The sequence below is a fragment of the Sus scrofa genome, chromosome 2 (genome assembly GCF_000003025.6).
Source record: "Sus scrofa isolate TJ Tabasco breed Duroc chromosome 2, Sscrofa11.1, whole genome shotgun sequence".
Classification (NCBI taxonomy): Eukaryota; Metazoa; Chordata; class Mammalia; order Artiodactyla; family Suidae; genus Sus; species Sus scrofa.
The window spans coordinates 18,210,760-18,237,108 of NC_010444.4; the positions used below are offsets into that span (position 1 = coordinate 18,210,760).

Consider the following 26,349-nt stretch of genomic DNA (forward strand, 5'->3'; position numbering starts at 1 on the left):
GTCCCCTGGCTTCGAATCCAGAGCCCTTCCACCACTGACCCATAATTATAACCCGCCAAGCAGACCCAGGGCCTCGTAGGAACAAGCAGCTTTTCAGACTCAGCTGAGGGGGACTGCCTCTGAGAAGTCTCCCCACCCTTAGGCCTGAAAGGGGGAGTGTGTCTTCCTCCTGCTCCTGGCTTCCTGGCCAGCAGGGCTGCAGCTCAGCACTGCATCTGGTAATCGCTGCCTTACTTGCCTCTCCTACCACTAGACCGGGGGCTTCTCCGAGGCCAGGCTGGACCTTGATTATCTGGGTAGCCCCGTCCCCAACTCAGTACCTACAAGGAAAGGGCGCTCGATACAGGTTTTCCCGGGAGTCAGGGACCGAAAGTGGCTCATCACCCCCGAGGACAGAGACTCACACCCTCCTCTCCCAGGCTCAAGTGCGCTCCCTCCCTGTCCTGGGCTTCTCTCGCCCCCTGCGGCATCTGTCGCAGCATTTATCCCACAGGATGAGAACTGCTGGTTTGTCTTCCCCACTAGATTCTAGCCTCCTTAGGAGCAGAGCCTGCATTACTCGCAGTGGACTTTCCCATAAGCGTGAGAAGAATGAATGTACCCATGGAGGAATGCCACAGAAAGTGTTCAAATACCTGGGGTGACCAGACTTGGACATGATATCAGAAAAAGTGGGAGAGGAGAAGCCATTAAAAATTGGGGGCAAAGCCTGAGAAGTATATACAAAAGGAACCCATTTTCAAAAATGTTTAAGCTCCTAAATCCTGGGGAAATGAAACAGCATGAGACAAGCAGACTGTTCCATGGAGTTGGGCACTGACAGCCAGAGCCGGGCAGAGCCCACTGGTCTCCGTCTGGACACATCAGTGCTCCCAGGCCTCGCCCGTGTGCAGGCACGCCACCTCCAGCCAGCACTTTATGCAAATTCAACAAACAGTGGCTCTCAACTGTGGCTACAAATCAGAATTGCCTCGGAAGCTTTAAAATTCCTGGAGTTCCCTTGTGGCTCAGCAGCTTAAGGATCTGGCACTGTCACTGCAGTGGCTTGGGTCGCTGCTGTGGCATGGGTTCAATCCCTGGCTCAGGAACTTCTACATGCTGCAGGCATGGCCAAATAAATTCCCGGAGTTCTCGCTGTGGCACAGTGGAAACGGATCCGACTAAAAACCATGAGGCTGCAGGTTCAATCCCTGGCCTCGCTCAGTGGGATAAGGATCCAGCGTTGCCGTGAGCTGTGGTGTAGGATGCAGATGCAGCTCGGATCTGGCATTGCTGTGGCTGTGGTGTAGGCCGGCAGCCATAGCTCCGATTAGACCCCTAGCCTGGGAACCTCCATATGCCACAAGTGCGGCCCTAAAAAGCAAAAATAAATAAATAAATATATAAATTCCCAAGGACAAGGCCCAGGCATGTTTTTAAAAGTTCTCCAGGTGAGGCACAGCTGTGAACTGCTGCTCTGGGCCCCAGGTGAATATTTCCTGTAAAGGGCCAGAGAGTAAGTAGTTCAGCTTGTGCGGACCGTGAACTCTCTGTCATTTAAACCTCAGTACTCAACTCAACTCTGCCACTGCAGCACAAAACCAGCCGAAGAGCACGTATAAACGAATAGGGTGCCGTGACTGAGTACAGCTTTATTTTCCAACACTGGCAGCCTGTCGAATTTGGCCAAAGGTCTCTGTTGGCCAACCTCTGCTCCAGGCCAATGGACTGAACTCTTCTGATGGAAAACACAGCAAAACCAGTCTCAAGGAGTCGTTCTCAAACCCAGGTATGCATTACAGGTGTTTGGGGGACTTTTAAAACCTAACACGTGTGGAACCCCTGGTGTAAAGCTGATCAGAAGGGAACACCCACCTCTTCCAGTCAAGAACTTCGGAGAAAGGCAAAACATAGGAGTCCGCAATGACCACGGGGACGCAGCCAGCCCGAAGCACATCACTCAGGACCGCCTGGCCCAGGCGAGCTCCGCGAAGGACCACACAGAAAGTAGCCTCCTGCAGGAACACAGGCAGAGGGAGGGGATTAGAAACCACTTTCGCTGATCCACTTAGTCTGATCCCTGCAGACCACAGACATTCTCCCAGGGGCTGAAGCCGAGTCATACCGAAAATGCTAAAAAGATAATAGCTCACACCATAAGACTGAAAAGCTTAAGAGGTTGCAGTGTTCTGGATTTTTTTTTACTCTTCGGGGTCACGGCAAAGCCTCCACTGCTGACATTCTGCAAATGTTCACAACCCACGTGCAGCTCTTCCTCTGGACACTCAACAGTGTGACTTCCCACGGCCTGGATTCGTGGAACCCCACGGCACAGTGGCTGCCCAGTGCTTAGCGTACTGACCCCCACCTACCTGTGAACAGAATTAATTATTCGGTCTGGGCATCCCGGGCTCTCTAGAGGACCCCCTAACCAGAAAGTATCAAATCTCACCTTTCCACTCCCCGGTGTGCTCTGCATAGAGAAGACATTCATCTCATGAATGCAATGCCTTTGAAAACACATGAAGACAGACAGCTTCTTCTACCTTTTTTTTTTTTTTTTTTTTTTTTTGCTTTTTAGGGCCACACCCACGGCATATGGAGGTTCCTAGGCTAGGGGTCGAATCGGAGCCAAAGCTGCCAGCCTAAGTACACCATAGCCACAGCCACAGCCGATCCGAGCCACATCTGTGACCTATGCCACAGCTTGCAGCAACACCAGATCCTTTACCTCACTGAGCGAGGTGAGGGATTGAACCCACATCCTCATGGATATCAGCTGAGTTCTTAACCTGCTGAGCCACCAAGAGGAACTCCAGATATGCTGTACTTGGAAACTATTAATTGAACAAAAAGCAAAATCTCAAAAAGTTTCTTCCCCATTCACTCCCTCAAACCCATCGGATGTGGGGGATGTTCGGGAAAAGAGCTGTACAGGAGGAAAAACAGTTGCTGTTACGTCAACCCAAATAAGAAAAGACCTATCTCTAACACTCAGTCTCTCCTAGTTTTTACCTCTTCAGGAGAAAAAAAGAATAAATTAAAAAAATTTTTTAAAATGCTGTTTAATTTTTAAAGCTAGAGATAAGGCAAGCTCAGGGAAAAAATACAAAGAAACTCAGAATGGCAAATTCCTCGGGGGATAAATGAAAAAGCAGCAAGAGTGGACAAAGGGCATCCGTCACGGCGCCTGGAAGCGCAGGTGGACAGCTCAGCCAGCCCGGGAGGCGGCGTCCAGATGTGGACACACGTGCTGATAACCATTTTTCCTGTCTAGACAAAGGTTACTATAAATACTCCTGCTCCCATCACCACTGTTATCAGTCAGACATTCCAGAGGAGACGCAGCACTTTTTGAAAGTATTTTAACAATCTCAGCATGGGCCAATTCTCTTTGGAGATTTAAAAAAAAACAAAAACAAAAAACAAAACAAAAACCTCACACCAGCTTCTTGATATTTCTCCTTGAACTTACCTGTCTGTATTTGAAATACGTGAGAGGACAAAACTCAATTTCTCCTTTCCTGGCCCCCAGGCCCTTGGAGTGTCAGATATCTTGCTTATAAAACATCCCCAAAAGGACAGCTCTGCCCGTGGTCATGAAGTCCTGCCATCCCCACAACACTAGCAGGACACACTGAGTGCAGCAAAAACACTGGAAGACAAATTGGTAACAACAAACAAAAATCTTCCACTCCCAGAAAAGCTGATGGTGGCCGTGTGGGTTGGCACAGTCAGAGGATACAAGCTGCACCTTAAAAAAGGAGACTTCTTTGGGTTGGATGATGAACACAGGAACAAAAGGAAAATACAGGTGCCTGCTCCATCTGCGTGGTTTCTTTGTAAATCTACTGGATTTGCGGTTCTGAAGTAAGATGGAGATTTGCAAGGAGTGGGGACACGCGCAAACTGTACACAGACGTGGAAGCACCTGGAGGCCCACGGCTCCAGCCAGGAGCAGTCCTCGGTTTCACTCCCCCTTGGGGAGATCTGCTGGATGCAACAACTCCTATTTGTTGGGGTCAGTTTTACCATGGACGTGGCCTCTGCTGAGCCCGGGAGAGGGGGTGCGCGGCCCTCACCTGCAGCACCTGCGGGTAATCGAAGACCTGGTGCTTGTGGCAGCGCTTCCGGGCGGCGGGGACGCCCTCGGAGAGATTGGTGCACTTGTCCAGGACTAACACTGCCTCTCCGTGTCGGGCCTGGAGGGCGTCCAGCTCCTCTCTGTACTCAGGGTGGAGAGCCACCTGGGACGACAGGAGGAAGAACCGCCGAGGGCTACAAAGGAGAAGACAAGGGACTCAGTGCTACTCAAGGTGAGACCAACTTTGATATTAAACTGACTTAAGGTGGCAAGTGTCTTCTCACCCGTCTTCATTCGCATCCTTCATTTTTTTTTTGGAAACTATACTCTGTGGCATTGCTGAATATTATATACTCTAAGAAACCAAGGTATGACTCATTTATGTGATGAAACACCATGCCGTCATTCAAGATTTCACCTGGGAAAAGCTCTTAATGTTTTGAGGAAATGCTTATAACATGCTGAGCTTAGGGAGCATGCTTAAAATGTGTGTGTGTGTGTGTGAGAGAGAGAGAGTGTGTGTGTGTGTGTGTGTAAAGGAGGAAATCGACTGGCTGATTATTTGGAAGATCACCAAATGTTATCATTAGTTAGATCTGAATTTTCTGCTCTGAAAAGGAACTGACAGCAGCCTGTAGCCTTCAAACAGGAAAACAAGGGATCATAATGGACAGCACTGGCCATGAAAGCAGAAGAGGTGAAAGAATGCTTCCAGCTGTTGGGTGGCACACCCTATGCTATGGAGAAGAGAGCGAGCGAGCGAGCGAGCCCTCGTCGTCAAGCCGCATGTAGGCAGACCAAATTGGTCACTGAGGAACCAGTGAAAAAACCTATCTTCACCCAAGGATGGAACCAGTCTTAAAACTCAGATAGCGAGGGTGCTTTACAGAAAATGGACTGAAGAAAGGATGTCCAAGGGTCTAGTGCCATTTAGACCCCCTGGAGAGACGAAATGTGCACAGTTAGAAAACAAGGAGGCGAGGGGAAGACTCTGGGGGGGACCAGAGGGCAATTCCCTCTTGCAAGGCAAGATCCCCACAGGCAGAGAAGTGACAGAGCATAAACGCTACTGAGGCGGAAGGACCGACAAGGGATCACTGTCGAAGAAGGGAATTACATAAAGCAGGTTCCAGAAGAAATGGAATCAGACCTAGGAGCGGTGCTCACTTAACTCTACCTCAAGCTGGTACAGACCAGGGAAAATCCTGAGGACACGCACCTCCAGACATCGCCGCCTGGGAAGCTAAGAGGAAGCTAAGAGGAAGCTTACAGTCTGAACTCACCCCACCCCCTTTTCTTGCTTTGGGGAGAAAAAAAGGGTGGGTAATTGGTTGATCCTTCTTCAGTTTCTCCAACTTATTTGGAGGTTCTAGCTGTGAGCCTTAGGCTCACAGCCACAGCCAAAGACGACTCACTCTCTAACCGAGAGGGTATCATCTTCCCCAAGCATCAGGCTTCACGCCCAGAACAGGGGCCGTGAACAACTCCACCGCCAGCAGATCAGCTCAACTCCAGCAAACAGAGCAGCAGAGGCAGGATTCGATGGGTCGGAAATCCTCAAAAACACTTCTGGTACTTTCTTTCTACAGCTGAGCCCAAAGCAAAGGGTACTGCCCACACAACAGGTGGGAAAGAAAGGGACAAGCAGATTCCCTAGAACTTCGCTGTCTGACAGCAATTAGCCACATAAGGCCATTTACATCTACGAAAATTTAAAATCCAGTGTCTCTGTCCCATTAGTGACAACAGCCATATGCAGCCAGTGGGTCCCTGGTGGCACAAATAATGGTCATCTCCTCCCTGAAAGTTCTATTTGAGAGAGCTGCTCTGGGCGGTAGTGCAGACTCAGAGCCCAGGCTAGGGGCCAGAGAGGCTAAGAGAGACATGGACAGCAGCCGGTCATGGAGGCAGTGTGGACCAGCTGTATGGACTGGGTTCCTCTCTCATCCTGGGCGACTTCCCCCTAAGTTCCCTTTTCACCAAACACTATGCTGACTATTTATAGCCAAGAGCATTCCTTGCAGCCACTGAAACAGACTCTTGCATTCCACTCCCAGCCCTGAGCCTCGCTCATTTTTCTTTGGCGAAAGCATTCCTTTCCAGAGGGAAGATTTATGGCGGGAGGAGCACCACAGGGAGCATCCTCAGAGCATCTCAGATCGAATACACCTCCAGCCCAAGTGCTTCTGTAATCAAATGTGTCTGTTTAGGAGTTCCTGTGGTGGCCCAGTGGTAATGAACCCAATTAGTATCCATGAGGATGCAGGTTCGATCCCTGGCCTCGCTCATTGGGTTAAGGATCTGGCATTGCCATGAGCTGTGATGTAGGTCGAGGGCAAGGCTCAGATCTGGTGTGGCTGTGGCATAGGCAGGCAGCTGCAGCTGGGATTCAACCCCTAGCTGGAGAACTTCCATATGCCGCTGGTGTGGCCCTAAAAAGACAAAAAAAAAAAAAAAAAAAAAAAGTGTCTGTTTAAACAGGGAAGAGATTGACAGTCAAGCTCTCAAGTCAAGCATGGAAAGCTTAACTCTTAAGGCTACCTGAAAATGAAATCAACTGCCCTGTGAGGTGCCGAGTTTTTTAAATTACAAATCAGAAAACTTTTCATTAAGAAGTTTCAGGAGAAAGTGTCATACACGAGTTAGAGCTAAACGGCCACGAAAGGTCCTTCCCATTCCTAAGCTGCCGGTGCTGATGGATGCCAGGGATGCCATGGAGCACTAGGACTGGCTGGACCTTCCTGGAGACCTTCTATTTAAGTGGAGCTGCCAGCATAAATCCAGTGCCCCAGGCTGCCTCGAATAAGAATAGTCACCTTGGTATCCAAGGAGGTGTCCCGTGTGGGAGGGTGCAGACTGCTGGAGTCCTGGGGGGAAGAGGGTGTTTCTCACAGCGGGGGACGGCCCACGGGGAGTGCTGAAGTCCGAGTCAGCGGAGAGCTTCTACTTAAGAGGGGGAAGAGCAGGGAGGTGGCCGGGCACAGGGGATGAGATCCCGAAAAGAGCGGCTGTGGTTTCTGCACTGGGGGAAGGGGCAGAGGTAGCTATGGCAACCGAGCATAGGTGCTGGAGACCAGGGAGGTGAGGAGGGCCTGTGGGAGCCCAGGAGAGGGTGGCAGGAAGGGTGACAGCAACAGGAACACCGCTTCCATGTGGGGTGTTAGCACCCAAGGAGGGTGAGGAGGGGCTCTGTCCTGGGTCGATGAGGGGGAGCAGGAGCACAAGGTGGGGGGTCAGGGACTGAGTGGGGCGGGGGGGTGGGGGGAGAGGGCATCTGTGCAAGGAAGGGGCGGTGGGAACAACAGAATTCTGGTTACAGACAAGAGGGCTGATCAAATAAGGAAAGATACTGAGGATAATGGGAGCCAGACCTCTCGCTGTCGGAGAAGGGAATTAGGAATATGGAAAGAGGGAAAACCAGACCGCCCCTGGGGTGCTGGATGGGATGGGAGATACCGACGTGAATGCGTGGTTTTCAGTACATGTAGATAGAGAGAGCGATCCTTCTAGATAGACAGAGAAATAAATGCAGATGCTGACGTGTGGTGCTCAGAGAAACTCTTGAGGAAAGAGAGCCTCTGGGTTAGATTTCACTGTTAAGAAACACAGTTCTCTTTTTAGACACTCGGTCCCCACCTACCGCTACCATTTTCTACAGAAACGTGCAGATGTGAACAGGCGTCTAAAAGCGTTCCCCCTGCCTGCGTGCTGGCTCTCCCTGACCTGGCAGATGGCTGGTCGATGGGGTAGCCCATTTTAGTTTTAAGCAAACAAAATCCTAAGGTGGGTTTGTTTTTCTTTCTAGGACCAAAATGACCGGCTCTGACTTTCATGTTTCCTCCCAGCAGTGCTGATATCGACGTTGAAGTAAAATCATGCTGAGAACTCTAAGTCTCCCTCAATAGCAACAGTGGTAAACTCCCAATTTAGTTCCTTGTAGAGAGAAAATGACAAGAATTCCAGCTGAGGCCAACACAGCTGTGAGAAGAAGCTATCAATAGCAACAATCCTCAGCTTCCCATTGAAAAATATTGAGAGAGATTTAAAATAAAAATAAAAACAAAGCTCTTGCTACTCTCCGCAGCCCTTAAGAGATGTGGGAATTCCCTTAAAAAGCCACTCTCACAAAGAGCAAGAGATCCCAAAATGCTGCCACGAGGTCACCCACACCACCTCCTCCCAAGCCCCTGGAAAGAGGGATGAGCCTGAAGTCTGTCTTTTTTTTTTTTTTTTTTTTTTTCAGAGAGAGAGGAGCCAAGCTGCAAACTGGTGGGGAAACGGAGAGGGTGGGTCCAGAAATCCACCACTTGGCCAGCAGAGGGAGAACCGTGCCCATGGCAGCCTTCAGCATCCTCTGCTGCCCCTGACTTTAGAGAGCCACTGTGACCTTAAGGCATCTAAAGCTAAATGTAAAAACAAGAGATTTAAGCTACCAAGAAAATACCAATAGACAGCCTGTAAATCGCTGACACTATCGTTGGAGGATAATTTTTGCTATTCAGAAAGGTCTGCTTTCCTTTGGGTTTGGTTTTGGTTTTTCTATTGATGTACCCACGGCATATGGAAGTTCTCAGGCCAGGAACTGAATCTGAGCGGTAGCTGCAACCTACACCACAGCTTCCGCAACGCCAGATCCTCCAACCTACCGCACTGGGCCAGGTATCGAACCTCCACAGTGACCCGAGCCCCTACAGTTGGATTCTTAACCCACTGCACTACAGCGGAAACTTCTGCTCCTTTGTTTGGTTTTCACGGAATCTTTTCTTTTCTGAACATTTTCTTCCATGGATTAAATCTGAAGGAAGGCAAGTGAGAGTCCTCAACCAATGTGAGAGCAGGACTACACTCGTGAGACTAGATGGTAAAGAGGGCCTGGCCCCAGCGGTCCTAAGAAAAAGGCCCAGAGGACCCTCACCTGCGCACCCTGTCTCACCCAGCACTGCTGACATCTGGATCCAATGATTCTTTTGTGTGTGAGGGGCTGCCCTGTGCTTTGCAGAGGTTTAGCGGTTGATCAGCCTCAACCCACTAGATGCCAGGGGCACCCTGGGCAGAACAGCGTTAACATGGCAGGCCTGACGGCTCTCTTCTTTCAAAGGCTGATCCTTGGCTGGTGTGTGGGAACTTCGACTTGGGGGGAGAACTGGGGAGAATGGCTCCCTGGGCTCAAACTGTACAAACCACAGGGTTCATGCCGAACACCTGCTTTCCTTCTGGGAGCCTGGAATTATGGTGCATGCCAAGCAGAGACCGCCCATGTGATCAGCTCTCAGCAAAACTTCTGGTGGGCAACATTTCACATGTGCTGTCACAACTTGTTGCGGGGGTGGGGGGTGGTAAGCGTCCCATCAGGAGAGGCCCCTTGGAAGCCTGGCCCTGGCTTCCCTGGACTTCACCCCATGCGCCTTTTCCCTCTGAGGACTGTGCTTTGCATCCTTTGCTGTAATAAATCATGGCCATAGGGGTATGTCTGCACACTGAGTCCTGTGGGTCCTCCTGGGAAATCTTCAAAATTGGAGGTGACTGTGAGGACCCCAACACACCTCCACAGTCATGACAGTCAAAACTGGCTCCTCGGATTGCCAGACATCCCCAGAGAGGGGCCAAATCAACTGCCCTCCCCTGCTGAGAACCACCAGCCTGGCCACACCTGGTCCAACGAGGCCTGCAATAAAAGTCTGATTTGAACTGAAGTTGATGGAATTAAATTGAACTAAATAATCTCCAGAACAACAGGAAAAGAAAAAGGGCGTTTAAAAAATCTGTTTAAAATCACACAATCGATTTAAAGTGAATGCTCACAGAAGCAGCTAGCAGTTGTAAACCTTTCTCAATTTCAACTGACTTTTCTCTCGTCATTGAAGTTATTCATACCTAGTGCTACATAAATATGTCAAATTAAGGTCCTCAGTACATGATAAAACTTGTTCTGCCTCAACAGGTAAAGCTGGGCTCACACAGATCACTCTTTCTCAGTTTATGGGAACACGGCATTGAACCGTATCAGTTTCTCTAGGCTACAAATGCTCTACAGATTTATTTTTGTATTTGCATCATGATAATGGCCAAAAAATTAGTATAGGCATATTTTTACTCATATTTGATGATGTATACTGCTAAAAGATTTTCAGTGTCCAAGTCTGTATTTGATGGGCTAATGAGAAGAAAGACTTAAAATGTAAGTCACATAAAGCAGGTACAGTAAAACACTAAGGGTAAAATCTAAGCGATGGGTATACATGTGTTCACTGTAAAACTTTCTCACTTCGTCATCTGCTTGGAGATTTTCATAAGAAGATGATAGGGAAAAAATATAAATCATGCATCTGTACCAGATGAAGATAAATAATGTCACCATATGCACCAAATAAAAGGAAGCTTCCTTAGTGGCTCAAGTAGAAAAAGTGGCAGGAAAAAGTACCTCGCCACCCAGCATGCAAGAGTACAGGCATGCCAAGCCCCCAAATCCGTAAGTAATGCCATATTCACCTTGAGGGGGGATTCAGTTGTAAGTAAAAAGCCTCAGCTATGACATGTTAATCTGAATGTTATTAGTTTTATAAATTTGTATTTGTCAATTTTAGTTTTGTAGTTGTATAAGCACAAGGAAGATTAGATTTTTTATTTATACTTATTCAGATTGCACTATTTTAGAAAACAATGAAAAAGAAAGGGACCATGGAGTTCCCATTGTGCCTCAGCAGTAACAAACCCGACTAGTATCCATGAGGATGTGGGTTTGATCCCTGGCCTCACTCAGTGGGTTAAGGATCCAACACTGCCCCAAGCTGTGGTGTAGGTCGCAGACCCAGTTCAGACCCCGTGTTGCTGTGGCTGTGGCATAGGCTGGCAGCTGCAGCTCCAATTTGACCCCTAGCCCAGGAACTTTCATATGCCAAAAAAAGGGGGGGGGCAAGGGATCGTGATCAGCCAAAAATAATAACCAAACAAAAATAAAACCCTTGAAAAAAGAAGAACAAAATTGGAGGACTCACATTTATCACTTATTATAAAACTACCATAATCAAGACAGTGTGGTAGTGGTATTACGACATATTAGAAAACTGAGAGTTCAGAAATGAACCCATATACTTAGCGCCAGCTGATGTGCAACAAGGGAGCCAAGATACTCATTGGGAAAAGAGTAGTCTTTTCAACAAAAATGGCTAAGACAACTGGATCTCCACAAGTAAAAGAATGCAGCTGGACCCTTACCTCATACCATATAAAAAAATTAACTCAAAATAGAACAAACGTCAAAATGTAAGAGCTAAAACTATAAAATACTTAGGAGAAAACACAGGTGCAAATCTTTGTGGCCTTAATTAGACAATGGTTTCTTACAAATGACACCAAAAATGCAAGCAACCAAAGGAAAAATAGACAAATTAGACTTCATCGAAATTAGAAACTTGTGTGTATCAAAGGACATTATCAAAAAAGTGAAAAGACAACCTACAGAATGGGAGAAAATATCTGCAAATCACATAATAAGGATCCAGTATGTAAAATATACAAAGAATTCTTAAAACTCAACAATAAAAACACAACCCAATTTAAAAACTGGCTACTGATTTGACTAGTCATTTAAGTGAGTGTATAAACTTTCATGACCAATAAGCACATGAAAAGATACTCAACATTACTAATTAGAAAAATGCAAACCAAAACCACAATGACATGACTTCACATCCCCTGGAATAAAAGACAGATAATAACAAGTGTTGGCAAGGATGTGGAGATACTGAAACCTCATACATTGCTAATGGGAATGTAAAATGGTGCAGCTGATTTGGAAAACATTCTGGCAGCTTCTTAAAAAGTTAAACATAGAGTGAACGTACGATTTAGCAATTCTACTCCTCGATCTACAACCCAGAGAACTGAAAACATGTTTACACGAGAACTTGTACGTGAATGTTCACAGCAGCATCATTCATAATAGCTGAAAAACGGAATCCACCCAAATGCCCACCAACTGAAAAATAAACAAAATGCGGTCTATCTATACGATGAAATATTATTAAGCCAAACAAGGAATGAAGTATGGAATGAAGTATTGGTTCTATTCTATAAAATGGATAAACCCTGAAACCATTATGCTAAGTGAAAGAAAGCAGACACAGAAGGGTCACATATTGTAGGGCTACATTGATAGAAAATGTCCAGAATGGGTAGTTCCCATTGTGACTCAATGGTTAATAAACCCGACTAGCATCCATGAGGACACGCCTTCGATCCCTGGCCTCGCTCAGTAAGTTAAGGATCTGGCATTGCCGTGTGGCTGTGGTGTAGGCCTGCAGCTGCAGCTCTGATTCGACCCCTAGCCTGGGAACCTCCGTATGCTGCACTGCGGCCCTAAAAAAGGAAAAAAAGGTAAGTCCTGTTGGTTCTACATCCTAAGCATCTCCGAGCCCGTCTCTGTCTCTGCACATGCCTCACACCAGGTTACTGTCCTCTCCCCCGTGGACTGCTGAAAACGCTTCCACTTCGGTTTTCTGCCTCCAGTCCGCTGCCCTCCCGTCGGCCTGTTGGCATCACGTTGTACTTAGACGTCTTCAAGACCCCGGACCCCATGACCACTGTCTCCATCTCTATTTTTTTTCTCCCTTTTTGTTCTTAGAGCGAGCTTTGCTCTCTCTGTTTTTCTGGGCTGTGAACACTCTGCACTGTCTGGAAATCCTTTTCCTTGTTTTCATCAGACTCATGACCTGCTTGCCCTGTAGGTTTCAACCTGAATACCACTGAATACCACTTAGCCAAGGGGCACTTTCAAGCCCTGGAATGGTCCTCCTCCCAGTTACCCTCATCATGCCTCGAGATGACTTGCTTCAACCATCTTTGCTTTGGAGCTTGGATTTTGTAAACTGCAGCCAGGTCTGTTTTTGAACTGCCAGGTCCCACATACCTGCCACACACTGGCTCGTATTTCTGAGACGTGAGTGATGAAATGAAAAGGGCTGATGGCGTGGATGTGCAGGAGGTTTTATTTTATTTTTTCCTGTAGAGTGCTAATGCATGCTGAGAATCTCAGTGAGCTTTAAACAAGCATGGTGATAAGAACAGTAGCCTTTACTTACGTGACAAGTGCTCATGTGTGAAGGGGCCCGATTTGAATACTGCCACACTAAAAATGTTACACGTACTGGATGAGAGCTAAAAACCCACCTAGAGCATTTGGCGTCGCAAATGAGTCTCAAGGAGAAAGTTTGCTCACAGAACGTTAGATCCACTCTCAAAGCTCCCAAACTTCTCCTTAGAAGCCTTTATGGATTCTTTGAGAAGAGAACTTTTCCGAAGAGAAGACATTTTACTTGTGTATGTGTTCTTCTGTGTGCCCTGGGGCCCAATTCTGGAACTTCCTTTAGGCACAGCAAATGTTTGTGGACAGTGTGTAAAGCCCGAATGAGCTTGAAACCTTTCTCTCACATTAAGCGAGTGCAAAGAAAGACTGAATGGTGAAGGAACTCGTTGCTTAGATCACCGTTACAGATATGCCTGTGAGTGGACTCCCAGCATTGATTTACTGTGTTGTTTTTCAACTGAGATATAATACATATACTATAAAAGTCACTCTTTCAGAGCATACAATTCATTCTTTGGGTTATTAGCAAAACTGCACAGCTATCATCTAATCACTACTGTCTAGTTGCAGAACATTTTCAGCAGCCCCAAAGTAAACCCAATACCTCTTAGCAGTCAGTCTCCATCACTGACCCTACACTTCCCACCACCTACCCCTAGCAACCACCTGCTTTCTGTCTCTACAGATTTGCCCATTCTGGACATTCTCTTTTTCTTTTCCTTTTTTTTTTTTTTTTTTTTTTAAAGGGCTGCACATGGAAGTTCCCAGGCTAGGGGTCAGAATCAGAGCTGCAGCCACCAGCCTATATACCCCAGCCACAGCAACGCCAGTTCTGAGCTGCGTCGGCCACCTACACCACAGCTCACAGCAATGCCGGATCCCCAACCCACTGAATGAGGCCAGGGATCGAACCAGCATCTTCATGGATTCTAGTTGGGATTGTTACCGCTGAGCCACAAAGGCAACTCCAGGACTTATTATTTTGATATAGGAAGTGAGGAAGGGGAAGAAGTTAATCACATAGAGTCCTGATTTGAAAAGCTTGGTGCACAGCGCTATAAATGTGCTGAGAGAGAAGCGAAGGATAACAGGATGGGGCGGGGACAGATGGTACTCAAGGGCCCTGGCCTGCAATCGATGCTGTGATCGCTGTGACTTCTGCCCCGCCAGCCCTCGCCCACATCTCACAGTACACCTGGCTGTTCCAAATGCACCTTACCCTGGTCCTTTCTCTGGAAGGTCCACCTCGGCTGACAAAGGACTATAGACAGGAATGCTGACGTCGTAGCCTTGCCGGTAGGTCCATGTAGAAAAGCCACCACCAGCCAACAGAGCCCTGAAAACAAAGGATCTTGTCAAACAAGAAAGAAAGAAAGTCTTCATTCCGATAAGCCCTGTGGAAAGGGGAAACAGAATACTTATACTGATGTCAACCACAGCTAATGCTCACCCATCACTTTCCTCTAAAGACACTGTACTAAGTGCTGCACGATCACATCTCCAGGACACCAGCTGTAGCCTACTCCTGAAGCACCGGCCTTCCCCTGGGGCCCTAAGCAGTCTTTCCTAACTTTCCGTTTTAAAATACATCACAGCCAGGAGGACAGCCCCTCTGCTGCCTTATTCAGATCCCATTCACCCCCCCAAAAGTCATACTACCCTTAAACACACTTAGAGTAACAGAAACGGTAACAGGCCTGCTCAGGAAGACTGGCTGCGGCAGTGGCTCACTCACCCACTGCCTGGAATCTCCGGGGTGATGTGCAAAACAGTCAGTGGTGATGGCAAAGTACCACATCTCAGGCTGCTTAGCCCCAGCCCCTCCCCGATTCCCACCCCATGCAGCTCTTTCCTCTGTTGTCCCCAAGATGCGTGTGAATCACGGAGCCTCTGCCAGCTCTCACCATCCATTCCACCTACTCAGTCTTATTAACCCAGTTCCCTCTGCAGGACTCAGAAACCAGAACTGGACTTGAGTGCTTCTCTTGCCGCCTGCATGCACGAGTTTTTATTCTCCTTGATTAGAAAGCCATGAACACACTGTTTTAATTGGATCCAGCAAGGAGAACAATGACACTTCATTAGAAAGGAAGCAGGTGTATATCACACCAGCTTTTACGGTTATTCTGTCCCTGGGGGCCCAAACCCATCGAATCACTTACTGGTGCAGAATCTGGCCAGTTCCATGCACTGCACAGTCTGAGCCAAAACCTATGAACTGAAAAGCCACATTTTTTGCAATACTGATTGCTACCAATCCCCTCCCTGCCCTGATGACAGCCTACTTTCCCTTCTAACATGACCAGTTTAAGTTCAAAGATTTTCAAACCACCCCTGGAAATCCCAATCTGTTTGTTTAAGCCTTATGAAACCAAGAACTGGTTAGGGAAGTAATGTGCAGGCTAAAAACCTCTCCAGCTGCCAGTCCACTCTGTAAAACTTAATGACCAGCTTTAGTACCAACATACGGTCTTATTTTTCCTGATTAGCATTCAGCAATGAATCCATCCGATGTGAATTTGGGTGGATTCCATGACCGTGATGGCAAGCAGACTCCACGGGCCCCCACAACCTACGTGCAGAGAAGCAAACATGGATCCAACACACAGGCACCGGGCGGTCCAGGTAAGCCAGGAGAGTGGGTGAATAGGTAATTAGGCCCGTGCCCCAGAGGACAGGAGCGTGCATGTGTGCTGAGAAAGGAAGCAGGTGTGCGTGACACCAACTTTTGCTGTTACTTGGTCCCTGGGGCCCCCGAGGGGGGAGCGTGGGATTAACCACTGCTAGTAGGAAAGTATGCAAGCGGGGGCAGGTCTCATGTCACAAATCACACACGTGCAATCTCATCTGTGATCTCAGGAAAAGCCACCGCTGCAATGAGTCAAACGAGCCTCACACCCGCCCTGCTGCCGAGCAGACCTCAACTCGAAGTCACTGTATCTTCTGCCAAGGGTTCCCGAACATTAGAATGGAGAAAAAATTGTAAGCATCCCTTGCTTTACAGAACACGTGTTTTACATTGACTGCAAAGGGAATTTCTGAGAAGCGCATTCTGTTTTCTCATTATCTATCCCCAAATCAGAGCTCCATTCCAAAGCGGCGAGAGACTGCGTGGAAAACTTGCAGCTGGGGAAGTTTTACTGAGATGACCACACTCACACTGGACGTGTCCGCCAGCCTCTCAGCTCAGCACTTTCCAGGGCTTCCCGACTCTGGGCATCACCACGGCCCCCCAGCCTCACCGCCTCGAGGCCTCATCGCCCCAGGCCAGGTCTTCCCCGACACAGCTCCCAGGCGAGTACTCACAGAGCCTAAACCCAGTTCATCAGCAAGCACAGCTTTTGCTTCCTTTTAATCAGCCCTGCAAATTCCTCAGATATAAAGCTTCAAGTTTTAGGTTTTACAGAAAAAAAAAAAAAAAAGCTGACCAATTCTACTAGATATCTTTGTGTACTGACTCATAAACTGTAAAAAATATATGTATTTATAAGACAGGTAAATGTGAGGAATGGTTAGATATTTGGTGACTATCTAGTGATATTAAAGAATTGATCATTTAAGATATAAGAATAGTAGTGTAGTTATATTTTTTAAAAAGCTCTTATCATGCAGAGTCTCAAATGGAAATAGTTATAGATCTAATGATACAACATCTGGGATTTGCTTCTAGACAATCTGGTGGGAGGTGGGGGAGGAGAACAGATAAATCGATGATTCACGAAGCTGGACAGTCGGTATGTGGGGCTCACTGTACCAGTCTCCCTTTTTTATATAGGTTTAAATTTTTCCATAACAAGAAAGGATAACCAAAATCTAAGGTAGTAGTAAAATTACAGAAGGTATCTGAGAAAACAAAGATCAGTAAAGTCAGGCATTAGAAAAGTATAAATTGCTCTCATTTAAGTTAAAATGAGATAAAATGGGTATGTGTATATATATGTGTGTGTGTGTGTGTGTGTGTGTGTGTTGGACAATAAATTCATTGACTAAAGACTAGAAAAACACACAGTATTTGACAGTATTTGAGAAGAGTGATTACCTTTCAGTAAGGGAGTAAAAGCAGAGGAGGGTTTGAAAGCATACTCCTCGCACACTTGCATGTTGTTCCAGCTGTACGACGAAAGTGTATGCGTATCATGCATGTGATTTTTAAAAATTGAGAAGAAAAAAACAGACTCAAACAGCATAAAAGATATATTTGCTGAGCTGACATTTCCTTCAGTCCTGGAACTTGCATTTTCCTGAGTTGAATAATTCTTAATCACACCTACAACTTTAGATTTCAAGGGAATCTTAGAAACAATCTAACCCAGCGTGTTTTCTAATTTATGAATAATCAGATATGCGGCTCCTGCCAAAGCCATTCTACACTCATGGGTCGTCTCCTCTGAATCCAGGAGCCAGGACAAAGAACAAGAAAAATTAATAAACAAATCTACTCTTCCTTACCCCAACCAGAAGACCACCTAGGCTTCACAATGAAACTTCCCGCATGCAAAGATAAAGGAGGACTACACGGTGATTCATTACTTGCTACAGGACTGCCTATAATCACTTACAAAAACTGCATGCATAGGGAAAATGATTTAACCTTTCTGATCCTTAACACCTAAGTGCTAGCAAGAACTTAAAACTCTCTCCTGACTACTTGACACTCTCCTATAGAGAAATGAAACCCCATTTAACATGTGCACTTGATAAAAAGAAAATCCATCTCCCACACAGATACATATACCAAAATGTCAGCAAAAAGTGAAATGTCCTAAACAGAAATAAGCCCTTCTCAAAATAAACCCAGAACAGCAGGTGAAGACATTGCATTCCTAACAGCTCTTTCCTTTCCCTAAAGTATTTCACTTTCCCAGCACAACCAAATGCATAAAACAGTAGCCCACTCAGAAACGCTGAGGCTGAGAGCCAAATCAGGGATCTAGCTGGATCTACAGACTTTGTGTAGCCTGCCTGCCCTCTATCGTCCAAAGTGGTTTCTACACCAAAGCTGAGAAATGGTCCTGGAGTATGTCTTTGCTGGTGATAATTGTATTTCCAGATAGAAACTCAACACTGACTCTAGATAATCACTTAAAGCAAAGAGGGCTTAGGTTTAATCTTCCGGGGAAAAGCAGTACTAAGTGTAGATTTTCATAAATGAACAACATTGGCCTCTAATAAGTTGAGACCACAGTTGGCCTCGGGTTGTTCTCTCATCTTCTTCAACAGCAATGATTTCAAGAATTAAACACCAACTCTAGTAATGCTGGTTATAAATGAGTTCATATGCAACCTTACAAGAATCCCCTACCTTGAGCATTTCCCAGGACCCTTATGTTGGGCCCAAACTCTGCTCTCTTCAGAGCCTTGAACCAAGTACTACAAGAGGAACCTTAGGCGGCGCCTCCCTCCTGAGCTTTCCAGGAGGCCTCTGACCAAAGTGGTACAGTCCCTGGACGAAAGGGCTGATACAAAGTAAGTGAACTCAAAACTGCAATCTTGGAGCTCCTGTCGTGGCTCAGTGGTTAACGAATCTGACTAGGAACCATGAGGCTGTGGATTCGATCCCTGGCCTTGCTCAGTGGGTTAAGGATCCGGCATTGCTGTGAGCTGTGGTGCAGGTCGCAGATGTGGCTTGCATACTGAGTTGCTGTGGCTCTGGTGTAGGCCAGCATCTACCTACAGCTCCGATTAGACCCCTAGCCTGGGAATCTCCATATGCCGCGGGAGCGGCCCTAGAAAAGGCAAAAACAAAACAAAACAAAAACCACTGCAATCATGTGACGGTGGCCACCTCTGACCACATCTGCCTGCCTGGAAGTTTTGTTAGGAGGAGGGTAAGAAGCGCACTGACCAAAACAACACAGAGTATATGATACTCCGGGTGGCCTCGCTTCCCACATGATACAGGCTCCTGGTTTCACTTTCACGCATTCACACCCTCCCCCTCATTAGCTGTGCTCTACTTCTGGCAAATGCTGTCGCATGCAGAGGGAGCTGACACAAGCCAGTGAAGAAGCCAGCTTTAGGGTGTGTGAGTGCTGCACACAGGAGCATATCACCCAGACTAAGACAAAAAGTGCTTTTTAAGCTGCTCCACCAGACCTAAAGCTCTCATCACTTTCCCACTACAGACACAGGCAGGTCTCAATGCTTCCGTGTTTTGAGGAGGGAAAGGCCTAGGACAGTTTTCCACTTTAACGAACAATTCTGATTGCAAAGTATGTCCCAGTGGGTTTAGAAATATGATTTCACACAAACCAAAGGGTCTTGCGTTTTTCTAATCCCCAGAAACTTATCATGGGGACAACCCCCAACACACCTACCTATCTCTCGGGACATCCAGAGCCGTGTTATAATCTGGGGGACCTCCAGGCAACATGTTGAACAGGAGGTGATTGGTACCTCGATCCCACCTGTTAAGAAATTGAACATGGAGAAGAATTCACATGTCAACTATGAAGAAACAGACAAGTCAATTCCTGGATGACAAGCAGCAAGTATCTCCAACCCACAACAGGGCCCCTTGTCAGGTACGCAGAGTGAACGCCTGGAAATCCCAACAGTGCGTCAGACACTGGCCTGGCCCCTTGAAAGGAAAACTGGGAGAGTCCCTGTCATGGCGCATGGGAAACGAATCTGACTACGAACCATGAGGTTGTAGGTTCAATCCCTGGCCTCACTCAGTGGGTTAAGGATCTAACATTGCCACAAACTGTGGTGTAGGTCGCAGATGTGGCTCAGATCCTGCATGGTTGTGGCTGTAGCGTAAGCCAGCAGCTGTAGCTCCAATTTGACCCCTACCCTGGGAACCTCTATATGCCACGGGTGCAGCCCTAAAAAGCAAACAAATAAATAAATAAAAAGAAAGGAAAACTGGGTGGATGTATACATCAGGCTTGTCCACTACAGAACTGCTGATGTGAATGAAAACCTGAAAGGTCATCATTTGGTTAAAGAAACAAAAAATAAATAAAATACAGAAGGCTGGTTAAATACATTATGGAATGTGTGTAAACTGGAATGCTATACGGCCCTTAAAATTATACAGAACTGATAAATAAAGAGGAAATTATTTGGATACATATTCACAATAAATTAAAGGAAAAAGGCAGCAAAAGAACATGTTTTGCTGTGTGATCCCATTCTTGACAAAAACGTACATATACACATGCGTATATATATACATAATACAAAAATACATTCATACATGCCTGAGTATATTTTTTATACAAAAATGACTGAAAAGTAATATCAAAATACTAAGGCTTATCTCTTAGTGGCAGGATTATGGAACGAATCTTGCATTCTTTTTTGCTTACCTGTATTTTCAGACTTTCTACAGTGAATGTGCACCATGTGAGTAAGAGAGGGGGAACTATTTAAAAGAAGTATGGGAAGAAGAGCCGTCCTTAGCTTCTCAATGCTGGAAAGCTGGGAACCCACAGCAGGAGCAGGGAACGTGGGACACAGGCCAGGCGCTCACCCGCATCGCCGCCCCGGAGACAAGAGCGGGGCTGGAACCCACCTCTGCCCGCCCCTCCCTCCCTCCCTCCCTCCCTCCCTCCAGTGCCCTGGAGGCTGGCGGACACCTGGAGAGCTGGGCCAGCGCCTGCGCGGTCTCCTTCACGCGGAGCGTGTGCTGGTTGAGCACGTCGATGGACGGGACGAAGAGGCAGGCCCGGGTGATGTCGTCCGTGTAGTAGTCGCTGTCCGAGATGGCCGTGAGCAGCTCGTTGTACTCCCGCGAGATGGTGCTGCTCACTGGACCCCCGCGTCATCCACGTACTTCTTCAGCGAGTAAATATACACCTTGATCTTGTTCTTGGGGTTGAAGCCGCAGCGGTAGACGTCGAAGCACGTGTGCATCCTGCAGCTGAGGTCGCCGCGCTCGGGGACGGGGCTGTCGGCCGGCAGCCTGACCACCGGCACGTCGCGGACGCTGCGCTTCTCGACGCTCCAGTCGCTCGAGGACTCGATGGAGTGCGGCCAGAACTGAAACATGCCCGTGGCGATGAGGCCCAGCAGGACGATGGAGAAGAGGGTGACGTAGTAGATGCGGTGTTTGGTCTTCATTCTCGGGATGAGGGCAGGACCCCGGATGTTGTACTTGACCGACGCACACATAATGACACAGACAGCCTCGCCCTCACACGCCTGGTTACCAGGGGACAAGAGAGAAGAATGAAGCTTGGAGGGTGCCAAGGGGCCCTGGAAAGGGCTGTTCGACTTGAAATACGCCTATTTCCTTCCCTTAGGTGGCTTGATGAAATAAGGCAAAGGCATTTTTGACCCTCCTTACAAATAAAACACAGAAGTAAATAAACACTGGTACATATGAATACATGCTATGTGATATATTGAATAACTACATATACTGCTTAATAGAAAGACTGTTACATCATGTAAAATATAACTATATTCTATAACTACATATTCCTGAAAGCGAAAGCTGGTAAATGTGTGGGCCTAGGAAGAACGGCACTGACCAAGCAAAAAAAAGCCTAAGTGGGACAGCCGAAGACAGTTGCTTCATTTTGTTTTTAAACACTCGCCTAACAAACTGATGCTTAGCTGGAAAGACCAACATTTGGCTCTCCTAGAGTCTGTTTGCATTCACTCCTTCATTCACTCGCTGTCACAGAGCATCCACCACGTGCTGTGAAAGAAAGAAGAAAGCAAAGACCTACCTTAGAGGAATTTAGATGCTAATGGGAAATGACTGAAAGCTCACAGACCATCTTAGGGTTTCTCAGCCACTTTCACTCTGGCTAAATGGACTTCTCCCCCCAGTCGTGCCCACTTCATAAAAGCTGCTTCCTGCCTACTGGTGGGGTCTTGTCAAGCCTTGAATGCTGCAATCACTGTCAGCTTTTTGGGTAAAATGTGCTGAATGGTCATGAATGATTTCAACTTGTGTCTTTCTGAGAACAAGATCTGGAATATATCAAGAAACGTGCTTGCCATGGACTACTGTATGAACGTTCATACATTTTTAAGCTTAAAGAGTATCATCTTTGGGGTGTATATGTCAGCCATTCAATACATGCTCACTAATCCCACGACATAAAGGCAGGTATGAGAGCTGGTTCACTTTTTCTGTCATTCTAACAAAGATCAGGATGTTCCTAACCTGCCTCCAACCCCTGCTACCACCAGGCCCACACTATGGCTTTCTTGCCTCTCTACGTGTCTCTCCTGGAGCTAGAAGAGAGGAGGTCTTGGGACACACGCATGCAAGGAGCTGCCCTCTCCACATGCCCAATGTTAGAACTTCCCAACAGGCTCTCAAGGTCTGTCTCTATCCTGAATTAGAGGCTCCCAAACACCCAAATGGAAAGAATCACATGGAGAGAGCTTGTTAAAACATAGCACCCAGAGGGTTGTATTCGTAGGTCTAAAATAAGATCACAGACTCTGTCAATTTAGCAAGCCCCTCCCTCACATGTTTATTTTGTGCAGCCAGGTTTGAAATCTTTACTAATGTTAGACAAACTACCTTTTAACATAGTGACTTTCAAACTCTTTTTTTTTTTTTTAAACTAAAACCTACAATAAGAATATTTTAGGGGGAGGAAGTGGGACAGACTAGGAGTTTGGGGTTGGTAGATGCAAACTACCGCATTTGGAGTGGATAAGCAATGAGATCCTGCTGTGTAGCACAGGGAACTGTATCTAGTCACTTGAGATGGAACATGGTGGAGGATAATGTGAGAAAAAGTATATATATATATGTATATATATACTTATGACTGGGTCGCTTTGCTGTAGAGCACAAATTGACAGACCACTGTAAATCAACTATAATAGAAAAAATAAAAATCTTAAATTTAAAAAAGAAAATATTTTATATTGTGACCCAATACAGACACAGATGTGTGTGTATTCGAAGTAAGTTTCACAAAACAATGTTTAACCTTAGTGCATAGTCTGGCCACAGAACATGTGATCCACACCGTGTTCTTCTAGTCTGTTATCCTACTGCTTTGTCAATATACTGTCTATAACCTACGAGAGCAATTACACCACCCAATAATCGATCACCCACAGTTTGAAAAACACTGTTTTCACATATGACCAAACTGAGGTTAAGGGGACAAAAACAGTATCCACATATGAGCTTTACGAATTTTCATGCATTGCAGATTAACTGTAAAAAAGACATTATCACAAGAAAATAAATCCAAAGATAATAGAAGGAATTAAATAATAAATACAAGCCTGGAAATTAATTAAAAACACATAGGATCAATGAGCTAAAACTTTTGTTAAAGAAGACTAAAGAAATCGACATTTGATATAATTCTGGTAAAGTTAACCAAGATAAAGCAGGGGAAGCACAAATAAATACCCAGAATGAAAAGGAGATCGTAACGCTAAAAAGTGCATTATTTAAAAGATATCCATGGAGTTCCCATTGTGGTGCAGTGGAGACGAATCTGACTAGGAACCATGAGGTTGCAGGTTTGATCCCTGGCTTCACTCAGTGGGTTAAGGATCTGGCATTGCCGTGAGCTGTGGTGCAGGTCACAGATGTGGCTCGGATTTGATGTTGCTGTGGCTGTGGCTTAGGCCGGCAGTTACTGCTCTGATTTGACCCCTAGCCTGGGAACCTCCATATGCTGCGAGTATGGCCCCAAAAATCCAAAAAAAAAAAGATATCCATAAACTTATGCCAAAATATTTGAAAACTTAAATGAAATGCACAAATTCTTTAAAAATATTCCTTATCAGAAGTCTCAAGGAAAAATAATAACAAACCTGGATAGTTCTATAACATTAAAGAAACTGAGTCAAAATTTAAAAATCTTCCTATCAAGAAAACTCCACATCCAAAAGATACCTGAAATATACATAATCAAGACTAGCAACCAGAATAAAGAACTCCTACAAAGTAATGAGAAACAGACAAAAAATCCAAAACAAACAAAATTAGAAAACTAGACAAAAAACTTAAACAGGAATATCACAGAAGAGTAAACAAAAACGGCACATAAACACCTGAAAAGATGTTTAGTCTAATTAATGGACAGGGAAAGTAAAACCACAACGAGGTATCGTCTACCCACCAGCATGGAAAAATGTACGCTTCAAACACCAAGTGCTGGAGGGGACCAGGAGCCACGGGAACTCCGAGGGCAGGAGCATGACCTGCTCCACAGTCTCGAGTGGGCAGCAGGAGGGCTGGAAAGAAGAGAGGCTGACACCCACTATGTTACAGTCCCAGGCATCCCATTTTGCTTCCTACCTGTCACAGTTGGGTTCCCCCCATAAGTGCCCCCACAAACGAATCAGAGACAAGGGTGGGGGTGCAGGGAGCTGTGAGTCGGCTCACATCTGAAAACTAGGTGAGAGGGATTTTGCTACTGAAGCAGCCAACGTCCCTTCTACTTGCCAGCTCTTGATTTTTTTTTTTTTTTCCTGGTTGCACAGGTGAAGCAATACCCTAGTTGGCTGCCCACCTATATTATCTACAGGAAGGCCAGGTTCTATTAGCATCACAGTAGGTTCAGACACACGGACTATTTGGATATCATGTCTATCGCGTCTACCCTGGCTCTGCTATATCATCCTCACTGCTACCGGGAAACCCAGTTCCATGGTCACAACTCATAGAGTCAACCCTGGCCTACAGAGGAGAACCAACAAGCCCCTCAAAGATGCTGGTCCCCTCCCTGGGTTCCATACACCAGAGGGCTCTCCCGGGAACAAGGGCAGGAGGTGTGTCTCTGGCCTCAAGTAACAAATCCATTTCAAATCCCACCTTCCTGAACTTTCTGATCCCTTCCTTAATATTCAGGCAACACCACTCTGGCACCTACCCCTCATCTACTCCGGACTAGGGTTTCTCAACCTCAGCACTACAGACATTTGGGGCCAGATGATTCTTTTTTTGTGGGGAGCTGCTCCGTACAATGTGGAAGGTGTCGTTAGCATCCCTGGCCTCTACTCAACAGAAGCCAGAAGCAACCTCTAGTTGTGACAATTAAAAATATATCCAGACAGTTGCCAAAAATCCACTGGGCAGGCAAAATCGCCCCCAGCTGAAAACCAATGGGGTGTCCCTGTCATGTCCAAGCTTCTAGGAGCCTGCCCAGCAGCATATCTGGACCGGCTTGTCCTTGCCAGGGCATTAAATCCTGAATCATGAGAATACCCCCAAGAGTCTCTCCCATTGGGCTTTGCGGTCCACCACTACCCAGTCTTGGTCTGACACTCTCAAGATTCAGTCCCACGTGATCCTCCAGTTCCTGCTGGCCCACCTGAGCCAGGTCCCGCGGTTATCCCTCCAGCAGTGGGGACTGCACCTCCCCACTGAGCCAATGCTGAGGGCTGGGGGTGAGGTGGGGGAGGTGATCCCTGGGAGGAGAAGCACCACCTTGCAAGGTATCCACTTCCAGGGAGGGCCCTGCACAGCTCCAGGCAAGAGAGCTTCTTCTCCACAAGGGACCAGGAGATACTTCTGCAGGTCCAGAGGATCTGAGCAAGTCGGGGAGTTCAGAATCCTCAGTGCCTCCACCCCACGTCTCAGGCGCCCAGTTCTTCCCTATCACAGCCCTGACGTGAGCAGAAGTGGCCATCCAGGCTGTGCATTCAGCTTCCTTTGCAGTTCTGCCACAGTTAGGATTAAATTCCGGGCTTGGCTTTCAACACAGTCTGCCTCCAGGTGCAGGAAATGCTGCCTCGGAGCCTTCTGTCTTTCACAGTCGGTCCTGAGTAGATATCTGGCTAATGTGAGCCTGATCACACCTCAGGGTCTCTCGGGGAGACAACAAGAGCCAACCAACTCCACCAGCCTTAGGGGGACCCTTCTGCACACTGCTCAAGCACTAGAGTGCCAGTGCTGGCCAGGGCATCTCACACCCCAACCCACCACCTGTCAGCATCTTACTATTCTAATACTGGGTCTAGAACACATTTCACATAAACCTAAGTGTTTGCTGAAGAAAGGAGTGTCTCTAGCCTTCCTGGTTCCATCAGGGCACATACTGTTCAAGGACCAAGTTTTGAGGAATTATACAGTGATGAACTCTGATTAATTTCTTTCTTGAATTCATTTCCAAAGGAAGAAAAAATGGCTAGGTAATTCCACAGATGGAATTTTCTGTACCTGCCCCCCCCCCCATGACCACCCTTCTCTCCTCTAACACTGAGCTTCCCTGACGAGGACAAACCAAAAGGATCTTCTACTAGTGAATGTTTGTTCCAT

The 26,349-nt window shown here is 46.8% G+C and overlaps 1 protein-coding gene across 1 annotated transcript in view; it reads right to left on the bottom strand.

Annotated features, from left to right (window-relative positions):
* Positions 1 to 26,349, bottom strand: part of EXT2 (exostosin glycosyltransferase 2) — a 139,440-nt gene that overhangs the window by 110,970 nt on the left and 2,121 nt on the right. Inside the window, 7 exon segments of the mRNA XM_021083158.1 lie at positions 1,855 to 1,994; positions 4,062 to 4,257; positions 14,368 to 14,484; positions 19,466 to 19,555; positions 20,732 to 20,906; positions 20,909 to 21,296; positions 24,209 to 24,323. Coding sequence (XP_020938817.1) covers positions 1,855 to 1,994; positions 4,062 to 4,257; positions 14,368 to 14,484; positions 19,466 to 19,555; positions 20,732 to 20,906; positions 20,909 to 21,296; positions 24,209 to 24,214 — 1,112 coding nt within the window. The 5' untranslated portion in view covers positions 24,215 to 24,323.